Genomic DNA, 18,423 nt, shown 5'->3' with positions numbered 1-18,423 from the left:
CACACGCACTCTCACTCAGGACTGAACTGTATACAACTCTCTGTCTCTCTCACACACATATACACACACACTCTCTCTCTTGACTGTGTGGACGCACACACACACGCACACATAATTTATATTGTTCATTACTTATTACACTACCTCTACCTCCGCTGCTATAGTTAGATTTATGTTTATTTCTATTTGCACTACCTCAACCGCTGCTGTTGTACTTTTGCACAATATTTTTTTTTACATCATTTCATTTGATCTTATTTTACTTCACTTATATTTCATTACACATGTTCTTTTCTTTCTTTTCGGCGCTAAGTGTCCTGTGTTCTTTTGTGTTGTCTTTCTTGTATTTATTGTCTTTTGCACTGTCTTGTCTATGCTCTGTTTGCACCTAGCTGCACACTGTGCACTTTACGTGGCTAAGACAAACTTCTGTCCTAGCTCTGTGGTGTTGTTTTGTGTTGAACTCTTTGCTGTTGTATGTTTCTGTAGCACCAGGTCCCGGAGAAACGTTGTTTCATTTCACTATGTACTGCGTCAGCTATATGTGGTTGAAATGACAATAAAGCTTCTTGAATCTTGAATCTTGAATATACACCCACACATACACACACCCACACACCCACACACGCACACCCAAACAAAAAACACATACACATAGACACACACACATACACACAAATCTCAGGATATACACACACACACACACACACACATATACACACTCTCTCTCTCACACAAACATATATGCACCCACACATACACACACACACACACAAATACATAAACACACAAATCTCAGGATACACACACACAGACACACACATACACACAAATCTCAGGATATACACACACACATACACACACACACATATACACACTCTCTCTCTCACACAAACATACACTATATTGCCAAAAGTATTCGCTCACCCATCCAAATAATCAGAATCAGGTGTTCCAATCACTGCCATGGCCACAGGTGTATAAAATCAAGCATCTAGGCATGCAGACTGTTTTTACAAACATTTGTGAAAGAATGGGTCGCTCTCAGGAGCTCAGTGAATTCCAGCGTGGAACTGTGATAGGATGCCACCTGTGCAACAAATCCAGTCGTGAAATTTCCTCGCTCCTAAATATTCCACAGTCAACTGTCAGCTGTATTATAAGAACGTGGAAGTGTTTGGGAACGACAGCAACTCAGCCACGAAGTGGTAGGCCATGTAAACTGACGGAGCGGGGTCAGCGGATGCTGAGGCGCATAGTGCGAAGAGGTCACCAACTTTCTGCAGAGTCAATCGCTACAGACCTCCAAACTTCATGTGGCCTTCAGATTAGCTCAAGAACAGTGCGCAGAGAGCTTCATGGAATGGGTTTCCATGGCCGAGCAGCTGCATCCAAGCCATACATCACCAAGTGCAATGCAAAGCGTCGGATGCAGTGGTGTAAAGCACGCTGCCACTGGACTCTAGAGCAGTGGAGACGCGTTCTCTGGAGTGACGAATCGCGCTTCTCCATCTGGCAATCTGATGGACGAGTCTGGGTTTGGCGGTTGCCAGGAGAACGGTACTTGTCTGACTGCATTGTGCCAAGTGTAAAGTTTGGTGGGGGGGGGGGGGGGGGGGGTATGGTGTGGGGTTGTTTTTCAGGAGCTGGGCTTGGCCCCTTAGTTCCAGTGAAAGGAACTCTGAATGCTTCAGCATACCAAGACATTTTGGACAATTCCATGCTCCCAACTTTGTGGGAACAGTTTGGAGCTGGCCCCTTCCTCTTCCAACATGACTGTGCACCAGTGACCAAAGCAAGGTCCATAAAGACATGGATGACAGAGTCTGGTGTGGAGGAACTTGACTGGCCTGCACAGAGTCCTGACCTCAACCCGATAGAACACCTTTGGGATGAATTAGAGCGGAGACTGAGAGCCAGGCCTTCTCGTCCAACATCGGTGTGTGACCTCACAAATGCGCTTCTGGAAGAATGGTCAAAAATTCCCATAAACACACTCCTTAACCTTGTGGACAGCCTTCCCAGAAGAGTTGAAGCTGTTATAGCTGCAAAGGGTGGACCGACGTCATATTGAACCCTATGGATTAGGAATGGGATGTCACTTAAGTTCATATGCGAGTCAAGGCAGGTGAGCAAATACTTTTGGCAATATAGTGTATATGCACCCACACATACACACACACACACACACAAATACATAAACACACAAATCTCAGGATACACACACACAGACACACACACACAAATACATAAACACACAAATCTCAGGATACACACACACAGACACACACACACAAATACATAAACACACAAATCTCAGGATACACACACACAGACACACACACACAAATACATAAACACACAAATCTCAGGATACACACACACAGACACACACATACACACAAATCTCAGGATATACACACACAAACATATACACACTCTCTCTCACACAAACACACACAAACATATACCCACTCACACAACCATATACACACACATGCACATACACACACAAATACATAAACACACAAATCTCAGGATACACACACAGACACACACATACACACAAATCTCAGGATATACACACACAAACATATACACACACACACAAACATATACACACTCTCTCACACAAACACACACACACAAACATATACACACTCTCTCTCACACAAACACACACACACACACACACACAAACATATACCCACTCACACAACCATATACACATGCACATACACACACAAATACATAAACACACAAATCTCAGGATACACACACACACCAACACACAAACAAAAAAACACAGACACACATACACATACAAACAAATCTCAGGATATACACATACACACAAACATATACACACTCTCTCTCACAGAAACACATACACACATGCACATACACACACACAAACATATATGCACCCACACATACACACACACAAACAAACAAAAAACACATACACATAGACACACACACACACACACACATACACACAAATACATAAACACACAAATCTCAGGATACACACACACAGACACACACAGACACACAAATCTCAGGATATACACACACAAACATATACACACACACAAACATATACACACTCTCTCACACAAACACACACACACACAAACATATACACACTCTCTCTCACACAAACACACACACACACACAAACATATACCCACTCACACAACCATATACACACACATGCACATACACACACAAATACATAAACACACAAATCTCAGGATACACACACACACCAACACACAAACAAAAAAACACAGACACACATACACATACAAACAAATCTCAGGATATACACATACACACAAACATATACACACTCTCTCTCACAGAAACACATACACACATGCACATACACACACACAAACATATATGCACCCACACATACACACACACACACAAACAAACAAAAAACACATACACATAGACACACACACACACACACAAATACATAAACACACAAATCTCAGGATACACACACACAGACACACATACACACAAATCTCAGGATACACACACACAGACACACATACACACAAATCTCAGGATATACACACACAAACATATACACACTCTCTCTCACACAAACACACACACACACAAACATATACCCACTCACACAACCATATACACACACAAATACATAAACACACAAATCTCAGGATACACACACACACCAACACACAAACAAAAAAACACAGACACACATACACACAGACACACATACACACAAATCTCAGGATATACACATACACACAAACATATACACACACATGCACATACACACACACAAACATATATGCACCCACACATACACACACACCCACACAAACAAAAAACACATACACATAGACACACACACACACACACACACATACACACTCTCTCTCTCTCACACAAACACATACACACACATGCACATACACACACAAACATATATGCACCCACACACACACACACACAAATACATAAACACACAAATCTCAGGACACACACACACAGACACACAGACACACAAATCTCAGGATATACACACACAAACATGTAAACACACACACACAAACATATACACACTCTCTCACACAAACATATACCCATTCACACAACCATATACACACACATGCACATACACACACAAACACATAAACACACAAATCTGAGGATACACACACTGTAATAACAGACTTCCAGCCCTAGTGTAGTTGCTTCCAAAAGTATTGGCACCCGGTTATGTATATGTGACTAATAAAGACAACTTAAATATGCAAAGCAGCAGGGATACATGCCGGTATTGTATGTGTGGGTTTGAGGGATGTTCCTTGTATGAGTGCACAGGCTTCACTGGGAAGTTCAGCCGCTTCATGTTGTGGAATGGGGCACAAATTGGGGGGAGATTTGGTTTCATATATATTTTATATAACCCTGCTCCTAAAGTCACCTTGAGACTGACTGGACATCTGTTTCTTTCATACACAAACACAAACAAGTCCTGTTGCTCTTATTTCTACTCTTTTATTGAAGTTTTAGTACATGGACAGAAATGACCTCTGGTCATTTAAAACTCAGTTATCCTGCGGAAGGAGCCGGTGGTGGCGCACGCCGCACCCCAGTCGCTGAACTTCCTGTACTCGCCAGGAGACATGAAGTATTGGCGCCCCCTGTAGCTGGGATGCTCGTACAGGGTCCAGTAGCCGTCCATCACTTTGCAGGAGTAGATGTCCTTGTGGCGGAAACGCTCTTGCACGGACTCGCAGTCGTCGCTGAACTCCATCATCTGGCCCTGGAAGTCAGGACGCTCGTAGATGCGCATACAGTACTGCCCTCCGCGGTTCTGGAGCAGGAAATGCAATGGAAAAAGAAAGGGATCTTACGCTCTAATGCAAGATAGTTATTATTGACTTTCACATCAGAGTGAATAGAGTTATTTCATACCTACAGCCAAATCTCAGGACCTTAATGAAAGTATTCTGCTTTTTCAGTGTTGGATCACAATCTACATAATTTGCATATTTCCCTAATACACTGGTTTATATTTAATAGACCCATTATTCTGATAACTAGTACCTGATAAGGTAGTAAAATAAAAAAAAGGTGAAGTACAGCTTCCATTGAAGTTAAAATAAATAGATTTATATTTATACCTAAACCTAATGCAAAAGTTTCAATACCCAAAAATCTCTTATTTATTTTGCACATACCTGTTTTTGCACATTACCTTATTATTTCTGGTACCTTTAAATTTCTAGTATTCTTATTTTATTATATTTTATTTGTTATATTTTTTGTTAGATTTTGTACCCTTAAATTCTAGTATTTATTTATATATAAATACATTTATTTATTATTTTATAATATTCATATTTATAATTTAAATTTATTTATTATTTTATTAATATATTTGTGGATACTGCTGGAAGTTGTAAATTTCCCATTAGGATGAATAAAGTATCTATCTATCTATCTATCTATCTATCTATCTATCTATCTATCTATCTATCTATCTATTAAAATAATAATAATAATTTGACATTTTCAACTTTTTTTTCATCAAATAACAAGCTAAATGAATTACAAACACAATCATGGAAATAATATATTAAACTGTATAATATACTGTCAAGGATTTCTTAGTCAAGGCAAAGAGACTTAGCTGACTTTGAATCTGATCTAAAGTACAACAGTCCGATTATTTATATTTAAATTAACGTTCCAGGTTCACTGCCTTCACTTTCCCCTAGTGGAAGAAAAACATCAACGGTGCAAAAGGTACAGCTTTAGGTTTTTCAGTCCCACACTGCAGAAATACTATACTAATAAAAGAGTCTCGTTTATCTTGCTAAGTAGCACATGCACTGTAAACTTAACAACACGCATGAACACACGCTTACATAAGAGAAGGTCCTGCAAGAACGGACTGAGTCGTTGTAGCCCATCCAGCGTTGGTATTCGGGATATTCCCCACGGGTCAGTACGTACTGGTATCCCGTGTAATTGGGTTTCTCGTACAGAACCCAGCATCCGCTGACCACTCGAACAGAGTTGCAGCGCGTGAAGTGGGGCTGCATGTCTGGGCAATCGGTCTCGCACTCATATGAGCGGCCCTGAAAGTTCTTATCCTCGTAAAATATGATCTGTAATGAGAAAAAACATTGTATGAGTAACGATCCCAGTGCATCAGAGATTTGTTGTTAATTGCGCAATACTCAATGTAGTATCCATTTTAACATTCTTAATAATCAATTGTTAGACTCTACACCCAAATGTAATCAAGGTTGAGGATTTTTAAAAGCATTGCACAGCCAAGAATGGTGTGAGAGCAAGAGCGTGTTTAATGCTTTGCTAGTTAACAATAATCTTTCTGTAAAAATTTTTTTAACCCTCTCACATGATAATCCTGATGTTTACAGCTGTTCTGTCTCCTGTTTCCTCACCTTACTCATCCTGATTGCGGGGTGCAGTCTTTCCTCGGGTGAAGCAAGGTCGGCCTCGTCCGTTTTATAAACCGCCGCCATGGGCTTGTAGGATCAACAGTTTTGTTGTTGTGACTGGATTTGCCATTTTTGAGATGCTGCCAAGATTCTGATCCAGGCCATAGAGAAAAAAAGTCCTGAATCATCAACCCAAATGGCACACAGCTGCACATTGCTTGCTCACTCCCCCCTTTTTTATTTTCAGCATCTATCAAACAGGCTTTTATCTGATAATCCACTATCAAAAGGGCTTGGTGTTTACAGCTGAGAAAGCTTTAAGTCATCATTATTACTCAACTATGAGGCCCTGTTTCCAGAAATTGGGCACGGGTCCGAGTGAGCGTAGGTGTCTGTGTGAGTTAGACAAGCTCCATGAAGCAAGGAATTTATGCGCCAAAGACTCTCTTCTATTTATCTAAAGATGTGAGCAGAGATATAGAAGAGTCACTTACTAATATTACTGTTATTACATACAGAATACACAAATACATACATACAGATTTTTATCCTATAACAACATATATCTTAAGTGTTTTCTGTGCTATTTCAATTCTACACTATTTCAACTGATATGTTTGTTGATTATATAATAATGTTTCATATGGAATTATTTTTGTTTCCATTTCTACAAATCTCTATTGAACCAAAACCATGCAGCAGGAGATGGAACGCGGAAGTAAACGCGAGTGCGTCACTTCCTTGGCGTTGCCGAGATGGTCATGGCGGAGGGTACAGCAGTCCTGAGGAGGAACCGTCCAGGAACTAAGGCGAAGGTACTGCAGTGTGTGTGGTAAATGCTTACATATGTGACGACAGACGCGCTAAATAAAACATACGGTATGTGGAGATCGGGAAAAACAACAACGTTGCGTTGACGAAAAGCCAGATAGCTAAGTGGGCTAACTAGCTTCTTCTGAACAGCGGACACCCTGTTATTCTTTTCCTTTTCACACCCGTATTCCGACCTACCTAGCTGGTCCAATCAGAAGGCGAGATGTGAAATTTAAACCAATCCGAGCTGAGCGGAGGCGGGGTTTGATGAGGAAAATAGGTGGGGTGAATTTTCACCGTCTAGACGCTTGGCTATTTGTAGATACAGTGGTCAGCTGGAGCTGGACCTTTGACCGGAGCAGTTTTAGTTCATTAGTTTTACGTGTGATTAGTGCTTACATTGTCTTAAGGACGTTTGGGAAGAAAGCTAGTGTTAGTGAGCTATATGGCTAATGTTAGCCACCTAGCTGTGTGTCATGTCTGTAACCTGTAGTTGTCACTAACTGCCTCGTGATCGTGTTCATGTAGCTGATACAACATTACAAAATGAAGTTAATTATTTTATATTAAACAAATAAATAAAATAACTCAGTTATGTCTGCTCTTTAACATGTTATGGTTTATTTGTTTGTTTGTTTTCACGGCATGAAAACGAGACCAAATGTACTAATTATAATTTCTTAGAATTTGGAGGTTTTTCTATAAAATTTCATATAGTTGTCCCCATTTGATTAAAACAAGCTGAACTAAATATTTACGCCAGATTTGCAAAAGTTTTGTACGCGCATGCGTACGATGACCAGGGTGTTCCCAGCAGAGCTCATTTGCATATGGCGACGCCCACAGAACTCCATATAAGGTCAAAAGCCCAGACAGCTGTGAGCAAGAAGTGAGTGATGAGGGGTAAAGGCTGAAAGACAGACATGGAACTCCCTGCTATGCCAAGAGAAATATATTATAACAATATTAAAGGCCTATGTGCCTCTGTTTTTATGGTGAGATTTATTTTTGTCCATGAAATTGAATGTTTCTTTTTACTTATTTTAATTTTATGTGGTTATTAGTGCTGTGATTAATGCAAATGATATAAAACAACCGTTTTTCACAAAATTTCTTTTAGTGAACTAGAATATCCCCCCCCCAATTTACAGGATTTTCACAAATATAAACTTTAGTGTAAACTCTCATATGGGTGATTTGTGAACGAATGCACAAATTGGTGTCCAGCTTGATAAATGAGACCTACTGTCAGTATTTGTCATTGCATTGTCATTATAAACTGAAAGAGAGATTTTACCTACTCAGAAATGGATAATTGTCTGGCTTCCCACGTGCATCAATGAGCCTTGGCCGCCCATGACCCTGTGGCCGGTTCACCACTGTTCCTTCCTTGGGCCACTTTTGATAGATACTGACCACTACAGACCGGGAACACCCCACAAGAGCTGCAGTTTTGAAGATGCTCTGATCCAGTGGTCTAGCCATCACAATTTGGTCCTTGTCAAACTCGCTCACATCCTTACGCTTGCCCGTTTTTCCTGCTTCTAACACATCAACTTTGAAGACAAAATGTTCACTTGCTGCCTAATATATCCCACCCACTAAAAGGAGCCATGATGAGGAGATAATCAGTGTTATTCACTTCACCTGTCACTGCTCATAATGTTATGCCTGATCAGTGTAAGTAACTATGGATTTGTTGGCAGGATTTTTACAGTTGGCCTGATGAGTCATTTGAGGAGATGGACAGCACTCTGGCAGTGCAGCAGGTGAGCATTATGCTTTAAATGTTCGCTCAAACCTGTATGAGGCATAAACCGAGAAATACATAAGGACATAAAATATTGAAATTCTGAACTGGAGTCATTGTGAAAAATGAACAAAATCTCTCTTTCTCTGCAGTACATCCAGCAGAACATCCGCTCAGACTGCGCCAACATCGACAAGATCCTGGAACCTCCCGAGGGCCAGGACGAGGGCGTTTGGAAATACGAGCACCTGAGGTACGCTGATCTCTTTCTAAGGGCTTTCTATGGTTTTTAGCACCGACTTCTTTCTGATCACAGATTAATTGTATATGGCAGTGTAGAAACTGACTGAATTTGTGGCTGTATGTCCTGATTTCATTGTGTTCTATTCATTATAGACAGTTTTGTCTGGAACTGAATGGCCTTGCTGTTAAATTACAGGTAAAAATCCTTCACACACGGCTGTACACTTTAAATGTCATGATGGAATTTAGTTGCAGAAAAAGAGCTTAAAAACTTCTCTGTTGTGTGTGTCCATTCATTCAGGGAGAATGCCAACCTGACACATGTACACAGATGACCGCTACAGAGCAGTGGATCTTTCTGTGTGCTGCACATAAAACCCCTAAAGAGGTAAGGCATGCGTCAAATTCCTTTAGACATTTTAATCAAATTCTGATCTCTCATAAGATTTATATATTTTTTTTTTCATTGTTACGTATCAGACATTGTGATCCAACTGTATTAATATCATATAAACCACAGAAGGTGATAACGAAAGCTTCTAAAGCTAGAATAAATAAACTATATTGCCAAAAGTTTTGGGACGTCTGTCTTTACATGCACATGAATGTAATATGGAGTTGGCCTGCCCTTTGCCGTTATAACAGCTTCAACTCTTCTGGGAAGGCTTTCCACAAGGTTTAGGAGTGTGTTTATGGGAATTTTTGACCGTTCCACTAGAAGTGCATTTGTGAGGTCAGGCACTGATGTTGGACGAGAAGGTCTGACTCACAGTCTCCGCTCTAATTCATCCCAAAGGTGTTCTATGGGGTTGAGGTCAGGACTCTGTGCAGGCTAGTCAAGTTCATCCACACCAAACTCTTTCATCCATGTCTTTATGGAGCTTGCTTTGTGTACTGGTGTGCAGTCATGTTGGAACAGGAAGGGGGTCATCCCCAAACTGTTCCCACAAAGCATGAAATTGTCCAAAATGTCTTGGTATAAAGCTGAAGCATTAAGAGTTCTTTTCACTGGAACTAAGGGGCCGAGCCCAACCGCTGATAAACAACACCTGAACTCGATGATTTGGAGGGGTGTCCCAAAACATGACAATATAGGGTATTTTGGTCACTGATGCATAATTTAGTAGATTTAAATGTGATTTGTATCCTCAAATCTGTTTCCTTTTCAGTTGTTTTCTATCCTATAAGATCCTTAGTAACCGTCTGTTGTCAATGATAATAAGGGGGCACGAGAGAGCGATGACATATCTCACACAATTAGCATTGTCCAGCTGGAAAGTGTCTGACAGTATCTTGTGTTTGTATCTACAGTGTCCTGCAATCGACTACACGAGACACACGTTGGACGGAGCCGCCTGTCTTCTGAACAGTAACAAGTATTTTCCCAGCCGGTGAGCATTTAAACAGCAACACATCATTTCAATACAGAATATTAATGAGACCTCTATGAGTACTTGTTTTAGCATGTATACTTCTCATTGTTATTATTCGTATTTGTCTTCTTATTCTCTTGACCTGAACTAAATGATTGAGAACAGAATGGCAACGTTTCATGTTTCAGGGTGAGCATAAAGGAGTCATCTGTGGCCAAACTGGGATCGGTCTGCCGCCGCATCTACAGGATATTCTCCCACGCTTACTTTCACCACCGCCAGATATTCGACAAGTATGAGGTGAGCTGAGCAGCTTTACCTTTTCACTGAACAGGGATTACTGCCCTAGGGTAATATATATTCAAATATAAATTGTAATACCAAAATGGATTTTTATGTGCATCTAGTAAACCTTGAATATTTGAGAGGAAACAAAACATTCTTACTACATACACACACTATATTGTCAAAAGTTTTGGGACACCTCTCCAAATCATTGAATTCAGGGGTTGGGCTCGGCCCCTTAGTTACAGTGAAAGGAACTCTCAATGTTTCAGCTTTATACTAAGATATTTTGGACAATTGCATGCTCCCAACTTTGTGGGAACAGTTTGGGGATGACCCCTTCCTGTTCCAACATGACTGCACACCAGTGCACAAAGCAAGGTCGATAAAGACATGGATGAGCATGGAATTGTCCAAAATGTCTTGGTATGAAGCTGAAGCATTAAGGTTTAGCTTGCTTGTAAATGCAGCAATGCTTCTACAAAATTCTACATCAATATCCACGGGTCAATGTCAAACAGCAGACTAAATGTTGTATTAATAAATCTGGGTGAAATCAGCTTGTCCTGCAGTCATGTGGCCCTTTGTGGATTAAGTTTAAAAAAAATTTCAATGAATTTTCTTTCTTTTATTCTGTCTGTCCAGGACGAGACCTTCCTCTGTCACCGGTTTACTCGGTTTGTAATGAAATATAACCTGATGTCGAAGGACAATCTCATCGTGCCCATTCTGGAGGAGGAAGTCCAGAACGCCGGCTCTGCCGAGAGTGATGCCTGAGAAGATGCACGCTCACACACACACAATATAACGTTCATGCAAAAATGCTAACATTTGTGGATCAGCGCTAGTGGTTGCCTTTGACAGGATCTCATTTTTGCATAACGCCACTAGCCAACTTCATTCATCATGGGCAGTGTTAGGATTCTTTGAGTGAGGTCTTCTGTTAACACGTTGTATTGCTAACATAAAGTACCTCACCTATATAAAGGCACAGCCTCATACATGACACATTGTTTCGCTTCATTGTGTTCATCTCAAACAAGAAACTCCATCATGAGATCTTAGAAAAGCCAAATTTCTTGCATTCTTAAGAAGTTTCAAAGAAATCAGCTGGCTGATAAACCCACCCCCACACACACGGCTTTGCCATCGGCCGAGCCACAGCAACACTACCGGGGCGTTTTGGTGTCATAACGTTTTAAAAAATAATATAGCAGGGAAATTATGGTTAGCACATGAACTAAATAATCATGCGCCATATGTTTTTAACCGACTGCTTGCTTTTCTTTGCTTGTGTTTTCTTTACTCTTGTCTAAGTTATTGCTAACGTACTGAACTGAAGGTTAGAAAATTCACTGCTAAGATCATCCACTCTTTTTTTTTTTTTTGGTTACATTTGGTTTCTATAAAACTGTATCATTTACATTAGTATGTGAATAAATAACTAATAAACAAGTGTACAGAGCCACTGTTTGTGTGTTTGAGATATTTCTCACTCTTATAAAGCAATCTGTTCCGTTTATTGACTTCAACAGTGCAGTTTTGGAAAACAGTTCGAAGACAAATCTTCCAGAAACATATGTCTCATTATAAAAACATTAAACCACACATTGTTCAACTTCCCTGAACAAACAAAACCGTGTAAACGACAAACCCCCTTTTAAATACCTTTTGTATTAATTCAATAATACAAAATGTTTTAATGTATTCTTTCCCAGAACTACCTAAATCACTCGGTGTGTACAAAATGACAACAATAAAACAGATATTAGACAAACATGACACTTTCCAAGTGACAGACAAGTGAGTGTCATAAAATGCCCTGAGTAACATGTACACACACACATTAGGCTAAATGAACAAAGTAAATTGTTAAAATTGTAGTAAACGAGCAACAAGGTAAATAAAGACCCTTTTTAACTATATATAGAAACAGCCAAAGAAACACTTGCATGGAGAAAATTAGTTTTGTGGGAAAATGACAGTGCTTCTTATTAAGGGGTGAACAGGGACTGATAGAAAAATGTTAAAATGAATAAATAATTGTGGCTGCTTGAATAAGCTGATCGTAGGAGGACTATGACTGTGTTATAATGCACGTGAATGAGAGACTTGCTAAAAACTAGTACATGGTGAACATATGGACCTCATTTTTTTTGGTTATAAAAGTATAAAGACAGTTATATAATGTCCATGAGGCACGTAGTGATGCCGTGTCACCCAGATGATATGCATTTGGTTCATGTTTGGTGTTTTAAAGTATTAAAATTCCTTGAGAACCTACAACTGATATATCTGATTGTATCCATCCTAATTAAATCGTGAATGAATAGTGCAGCGGTTCAAAACTAGTTTCATGTTTGGTTTCTGGGCATTTTTCTAAATTTTTGGCTGTAAGTAGATAAACAGGGGTGTACAAAAGAATTACAAATCTTGGCAACGAAAACAGTGAATACGTCTCAATATCTTTGGAGGAAGCAATGGACTTTGTCACTGATCAAAGACATCATGTTGATGGAAATATGCTAATATGTTACATAAAGTGAATTTTACTGCAATTATGTCCTAATGAGAGCTAATGGGGCAAGAGAAAGAGGGAGGGGGGGGGAGCGAGATAGAGAGAGATGTTAGAGATTTCAGAGAAACAGAGAAAGAGAGAGAGTGTTTGCCTTTGCTTCCGCAAAACATCTTGGAATTTATTAACAGCTGATGATGCATAGGCAGCTAGTTCTGATCATATCTGGGGTTTGTTTGGTCGTGTGTGTGTGTGTTTCAGTTAGTCGCATTGACAGGTGTGTATTGAGTAGTGAGGTGGGGAAACAGACCAAGCCCTCCTATTTCGGCGCATCCTCTCTGGGTGAGGATGAAGGAAGAGGCGCTGTGTGAAGATCAGGCCGGTATTCTTTACGCACGTGTGCGTAATGATGGCCACGGATGTACCTGGGTCTCAGGTGGATGCCAGAGTGAGAGAAACCTCGTCTTATAGGCTGAAACTTTTGATCCTGATAAGAAGAAACAACATCATGCACTTATCAGTCCTTACTTACAGGGAATTTAACCAAAATGGACACTCCAATATGTAAAAACGTGCAGGAATCCTGGAAAAAATACAACAAACAAAAAATTTTTTTCCATTAATAATATCTTTATATACACTGTCTAACCATTTGTTATCTGTGATGCCTATCACTTTTGAATGCAGGCTATACTGTATATTCTTACACTGGGTCACGAAATTCATTATTCATCAATACACAGCAAAAAGAAATGTGCTTTAATACTTTAAGACAGACACACACACATACACACACACCCTATACCTAGAACTATAAGATCATGAAAAGTGTGTATTGCTACCTCAGGAACACCAGCTTCCATCAGAGGCACAGCTGACCAAACACACCCATTCTCAATCGGCTCCGCTGGATGATACATCAACTCAGCAGGGTGGACATATAGCAAAGGACTCGGGTTCGAAGAAATGGAGGACTGAAAAAACACACATGCACACACACTAAAAATGACTGATCAGTGACAAGTTACTGCATTTCTTCTCTCATTATTGAACCATAATCCTCCTCTTTGCTGATAATGATATCAACTATAAGTAGTTAAATATGTAGCCCGTTATGCTGATGTTTATGTAACTGTGTACACTAACCTGGTGTTGGTGGCAGGCTTGTGGAGTATAAAAAGGAGGATTAGAGTGAGCCACCATGACTGGAGATCCGGGTGCTGTGTGTGGCTAATAAACACACACAGCAAAATACGGCACTTACACAAAACAGACATTTTGATCAGAATCTACCTGTCTGAGCTGTACAGCACATTAGGAAACACATATCCTTGCATTTACAACATTTTTGGCTGCTAAATGTATAATGAGGGCGCATAAATTTTACCCTGGGTGTAATGTGTGTGTCAAACTCACAGCAGGCCAATGTGATGGCTGCATATTTGGCTCTGGGTTGTGAAAGTAGGCCACTCCATTGTGGTAGGTGTAGGGGTATCCAGTGGGCGTGGTTAGGTACTTGGTGCCAAATGGTGCTGGGAAAGCCACATGTGCGCTGGGACTTGCCATGGTGTAACCGCCTGCTTTAAAAACAAACATCATACAGCACTCTGATCTGGCTACGCTGTCAAACAAACACACATGCCATGTAATGATTCGTACAGTGCATGGCTACTTGCTGCCTGCGAATGGCCTGTCCGATGTTCAGCCTCTGATCTTGAAAACACAATTTATCAGCCTGAAACAGCGAGAGAGAGACAGAGAGAGAGAGTGAGAGAGAGAACTAATATTTAAGTGATTTGTTTAAACAGAACAAGAAAGCACAGAATTCCCAGTTGCATCCAAGTTAAACCAATTTACATGGTAACAAACATATAAAAATTTATATTTCGGATTTTGCATTGCTTATATGAAGCTATCCATGATATAGCCTAAATAAATACACTATTTTGCCAAATGTTTTGGGACACCCCTCCAAATCATTGAGTTCAGGTGTTGTTTTTCAGGAGTTGGGCTCGGCCCCTTAGTTCCAGTGAAAGGAACTCTTAATGCTTCAGCTTCATACCAAGACATTTTGGACAATTTCCTGCTTTGTGGGAACAGTTTGGGGATGACCGCTTCCTGTTCCAACATGACTGCACACCAGTGACCAAAGCAAGGTCCATAAAGACATGGATGATGGGGTTTGTGTTGAGTCCTGACCTCAACCTGATAGAACACCTTTGGGATGAATATAAATATGTGTATATTTTTTTACATTTATTTTATCTCACATACTATTGGTACATTGTGAGTCAGTTTATATTTTTATAGTTTATAAACTTTTTATTAAATATCCAATTTATTCTCACAAAACATACACTTGCATCATGGAGAATTTTCTGGGCATCTTCTGTAGACTCAAAGGTGACAAACGCATACCTAAAAGAAAGAAAAAATAACGACAAAAAGAAAGATAACAAGAAAAGAAGATATGTACAGTTTTATTCGATTAAATCTCACACTGAAACAATGGGAATGCACTGGGTTTATCTTACCCCTTTGATATTCCTGAACGATTAGTAACAATCTTCACTTCCTTAAGCATTCCATACTGGGAGAAATACCTCCTAAGATCATTCTCTGTAGTCTAAACACACACACACAGCAATTCATTAACTTAATTAAACACATCTCTGTATTGTCAAGAGTTCATACTTCAAATTGAAACGTATTTTAAGGTATACAGTGATTAAGAAATGACTTACTTTGGGATCAATCCCTCCTACAAAGATGCGGTTTGGGATGACCGTGTCACTGCGTGAAGCGTGGTCGAGCTCACCGGTCAGTTCTGGAGGTGTCGGACTGACTGAAGGAGAGCTGGTCTGAGTCTGATCATACACAAAAAGAGGAGAAACACAAATTCACTGGCCAGTCCTAAAATATATCTGGTTATGATTAAGAAATCCTAATCCTAAATAATGAGGACGGAAAGATGAGAGAGAAAAGGACAGATAAAGGACAGGTTGGGTCAATAAAGGTCCTGATAACAGATGGCCTGCTTCATTACGGATCACCTGTGTGAGTCGACTCTCAACGTTCAATAAAAAAGAGCCGACTCTAAGAGCCGACTCGTGTTTCGAACGACAAATCACGATAATAAGAAAAGACCTGTGTGAGTCGGCTCTCAACGTTCAATTAAAAAAGTGCCGACTCCAAGAACCGACTCGTGTTTCGAACAACAAATCACGATTGGAAAAAAGACGACCTGTGTGAGTCGACTCTCAACGTTCAATTAAAAAAAGAGCCGACTCGTGTTTCGAACGACAAATCACTATAAAAAAGACCTGTGTGAGTCGACTCTCAACGTTCAATTGAAAAAGAGCCGACTCAAAGAGCCGACTCATATTTCGAACCACAAATCACGATAAAAAAAAAGTTAGGATTGAGTTTGTTATTGTTACTTACAAAAATAAATGTTTACTATAAATATGATTCTTCGATATAATAATACTTTATACCGAAAAAACCCACACCGAATTCCTGTTTGAATCACCTCAGCCTCGTCTAAAGGCTGTACAGCCTCGGCATTTCTGAAATCAGAGTTTTTATTATTTTTTTAAAGATATATTTACACGTAATTGCACACACTTACACAACAATGTAGTCATTTTAAAAAACGAGCGAAAACGAGCACTTTATCCGAGAAGACATTATACCCCTTTGCCATGAATGAAGCTAGCTAGCTAGCATGCTGGACTTTTACTATAATTATTACTGACTGATCACAAAGTAGCGGTCGCGCACGCGCAAGCAATATATACACACCTACATACATTTAAATGTTTAAATCTAACGGTTAATTAACCAGACGGCGATATAGACCGTTAGATATCTGCTGGTTAGGTTAGCTTAGCGCTGCCTGGGACTTACTCCTGTCTCGCTCTCCATCTCTCACAGGCTTGACGTGGGTCGACGTTTGAAAGCAAAAAAGAAAATAAAACAAACCCTTAATATATGAAATATGAACATCTACCATAAGACACTCGATCGAAGAAGAAAATCAGACTTTCTCATGCACACTTTTCTGTATAAAACTCGCGGAAAAAAGACTCGAGGAGGGAAAAAATTCCGTTGAGATCTTTACATTTAACAAGAAAAGGGGTCGAAGTGCAATAAAGTGCAATAAGCATTCAGCTCGAGTCAAAAACGAGTTAATAAACGAAAATAAGTCAAATGTATTCGTATTTACAACAGAAAAAGTATTAATGCGCATATTTATTTCCCCCATTTGGATGCGAGAATGGACTCGTCCATTTTTTTCCCAAGGCGGGAAAATGAATGTTTTGTCTGTTTGCAGGAAAACAACGTTATCATTATTTTAATTTTATGCTCTACAACATAAATATTAAGCAGGATTAACATTTCTTTTAATTGTGTAGTATTGAGAGGCAAGGGGAACATAGTTAGATAATTACAAACTCAGACTGGAGTAATGTACACTTATATTGCCGAAAGCTTCTAAAGCTAAAATAAATTGTTAATTAAAACTATATTGCCAAAAGTTTTGGGACGTCTGTCTTTACATGCACATGAGTGTAATATGGAGTTGGCTCCGCCCCTTTACAGCTATAACAGCTCCAACTCTTCTGGGAAGGCTTTCCACAAGGTTTAGGAGTGTGTTTATGGGAATTTTTGACCATTCCTCTAGAAGCACATTTGTGAGGTCAGGCACTGATGTTGGACGAGAAGGCCTGGCTCACAGTCTCCGCTCTAATTCATCCCAAAGGTGCTATCAGGTTGAGGTCAGGACTCTATGAAGTTCCTCCACACTAAACTCACTCATCCATGTCTTTATGGACCTTGCTTTGTGCACTGGTGTGCAGTCATGTTGGAACAGGAAGCGGTCATCCCCAAACTGTTCCCACAAAGCATAAAATTGTCCAAAATGTCTTGGTATAAAGCTGAAGCATTAAGATTTCCTTTCACTGGAACTAAGGGGCT

General features: G+C 39.9%; 3 protein-coding genes across 4 annotated transcripts; 1 reads left to right on the top strand and 2 right to left on the bottom strand.

Moving 5' to 3' along the window:
• Window positions 1-4,538: 4,538 nt before the first annotated feature.
• LOC131362173 (gamma-crystallin M2-like) lies at window positions 4,539-7,105 on the bottom strand. The gene is made up of 4 exons (XM_058404001.1): window positions 6,805-7,105; window positions 6,468-6,615; window positions 5,925-6,167; window positions 4,539-4,867 (listed from the first exon to the last, which is right to left on the bottom strand). Exons 2-4 carry the CDS (start codon window positions 6,546-6,548, stop codon window positions 4,592-4,594), a joined length of 600 nt encoding a protein of 199 aa, XP_058259984.1. The 5' UTR covers window positions 6,549-6,615; window positions 6,805-7,105; the 3' UTR covers window positions 4,539-4,591.
• Window positions 7,106-7,163: 58 nt separating this feature from the next.
• Window positions 7,164-12,396, top strand: LOC131362172 (MOB-like protein phocein). The gene is made up of 8 exons (XM_058404000.1): window positions 7,164-7,279; window positions 8,984-9,046; window positions 9,180-9,280; window positions 9,424-9,466; window positions 9,572-9,658; window positions 10,582-10,661; window positions 10,832-10,943; window positions 11,574-12,396. Exons 1-8 carry the CDS (start codon window positions 7,220-7,222, stop codon window positions 11,703-11,705), a joined length of 678 nt encoding a protein of 225 aa, XP_058259983.1. The 5' UTR covers window positions 7,164-7,219; the 3' UTR covers window positions 11,706-12,396.
• A 54-nt stretch (window positions 12,397-12,450) lies between these two features.
• On the bottom strand, window positions 12,451-17,651 carry LOC131362171 (protein boule-like). 2 transcript variants are annotated; one of them, XM_058403998.1, is made up of 9 exons: window positions 17,353-17,651; window positions 16,188-16,310; window positions 15,978-16,069; window positions 15,801-15,861; window positions 15,103-15,178; window positions 14,860-15,023; window positions 14,590-14,673; window positions 14,286-14,417; window positions 12,451-13,930 (listed from the first exon to the last, which is right to left on the bottom strand). In XM_058403998.1, exons 1-9 carry the CDS (start codon window positions 17,368-17,370, stop codon window positions 13,763-13,765), a joined length of 918 nt encoding a protein of 305 aa, XP_058259981.1. In that variant the 5' UTR covers window positions 17,371-17,651; the 3' UTR covers window positions 12,451-13,762. The 2 variants fall into 2 exon arrangements, with proteins under 2 accessions (XP_058259981.1, XP_058259982.1); XM_058403999.1 differs by having other exon boundaries at window positions 14,860-15,020.
• Window positions 17,652-18,423: the final 772 nt, after the last annotated feature.

The sequence above is a fragment of the Hemibagrus wyckioides genome, linkage group LG11 (assembly GCF_019097595.1).
Source record: "Hemibagrus wyckioides isolate EC202008001 linkage group LG11, SWU_Hwy_1.0, whole genome shotgun sequence".
In the NCBI taxonomy this organism is placed as follows: Eukaryota; Metazoa; Chordata; class Actinopteri; order Siluriformes; family Bagridae; genus Hemibagrus; species Hemibagrus wyckioides.
Note: the sequence above shows the minus strand (reverse complement) of the source record. Positions and strands in the feature narration are given on the sequence as shown.

Excerpts from the sequence above, each read along its gene's own strand:
- LOC131362171 (XM_058403998.1), bottom strand. Across the intron at positions 15,179-15,800 it reads AAATTCTCCATGATGCAAGT|GCTGATAAATTGTGTTTTCA; the intron begins GTATGTTTTGTG and ends TCGCTGTTTCAG. Across the intron at positions 14,674-14,859 it reads AGCCATCACATTGGCCTGCT|CCACACACAGCACCCGGATC; the intron begins GTGAGTTTGACA and ends TGTGTTTATTAG.
- LOC131362173 (XM_058404001.1), bottom strand. The coding sequence starts at position 6,548 with ATGGCGGCGGTTTATAAAACGGACGAGGCCGACCTTGCTTCACCCGAG. Across the intron at positions 6,168-6,467 it reads CCGCAATCAGGATGAGTAAG|ATCATATTTTACGAGGATAA; the intron begins GTGAGGAAACAG and ends TTCTCATTACAG. Across the intron at positions 4,868-5,924 it reads CTTGCAGGACCTTCTCTTAT|AACCGCGGAGGGCAGTACTG; the intron begins GTAAGCGTGTGT and ends TTCCTGCTCCAG.
- LOC131362172 (XM_058404000.1), top strand. The coding sequence starts at position 7,220 with ATGGTCATGGCGGAGGGTACAGCAGTCCTGAGGAGGAACCGTCCAGGA. Across the intron at positions 9,047-9,179 it reads GCACTCTGGCAGTGCAGCAG|TACATCCAGCAGAACATCCG; the intron begins GTGAGCATTATG and ends CTTTCTCTGCAG. Across the intron at positions 10,944-11,573 it reads AGATATTCGACAAGTATGAG|GACGAGACCTTCCTCTGTCA; the intron begins GTGAGCTGAGCA and ends CTGTCTGTCCAG.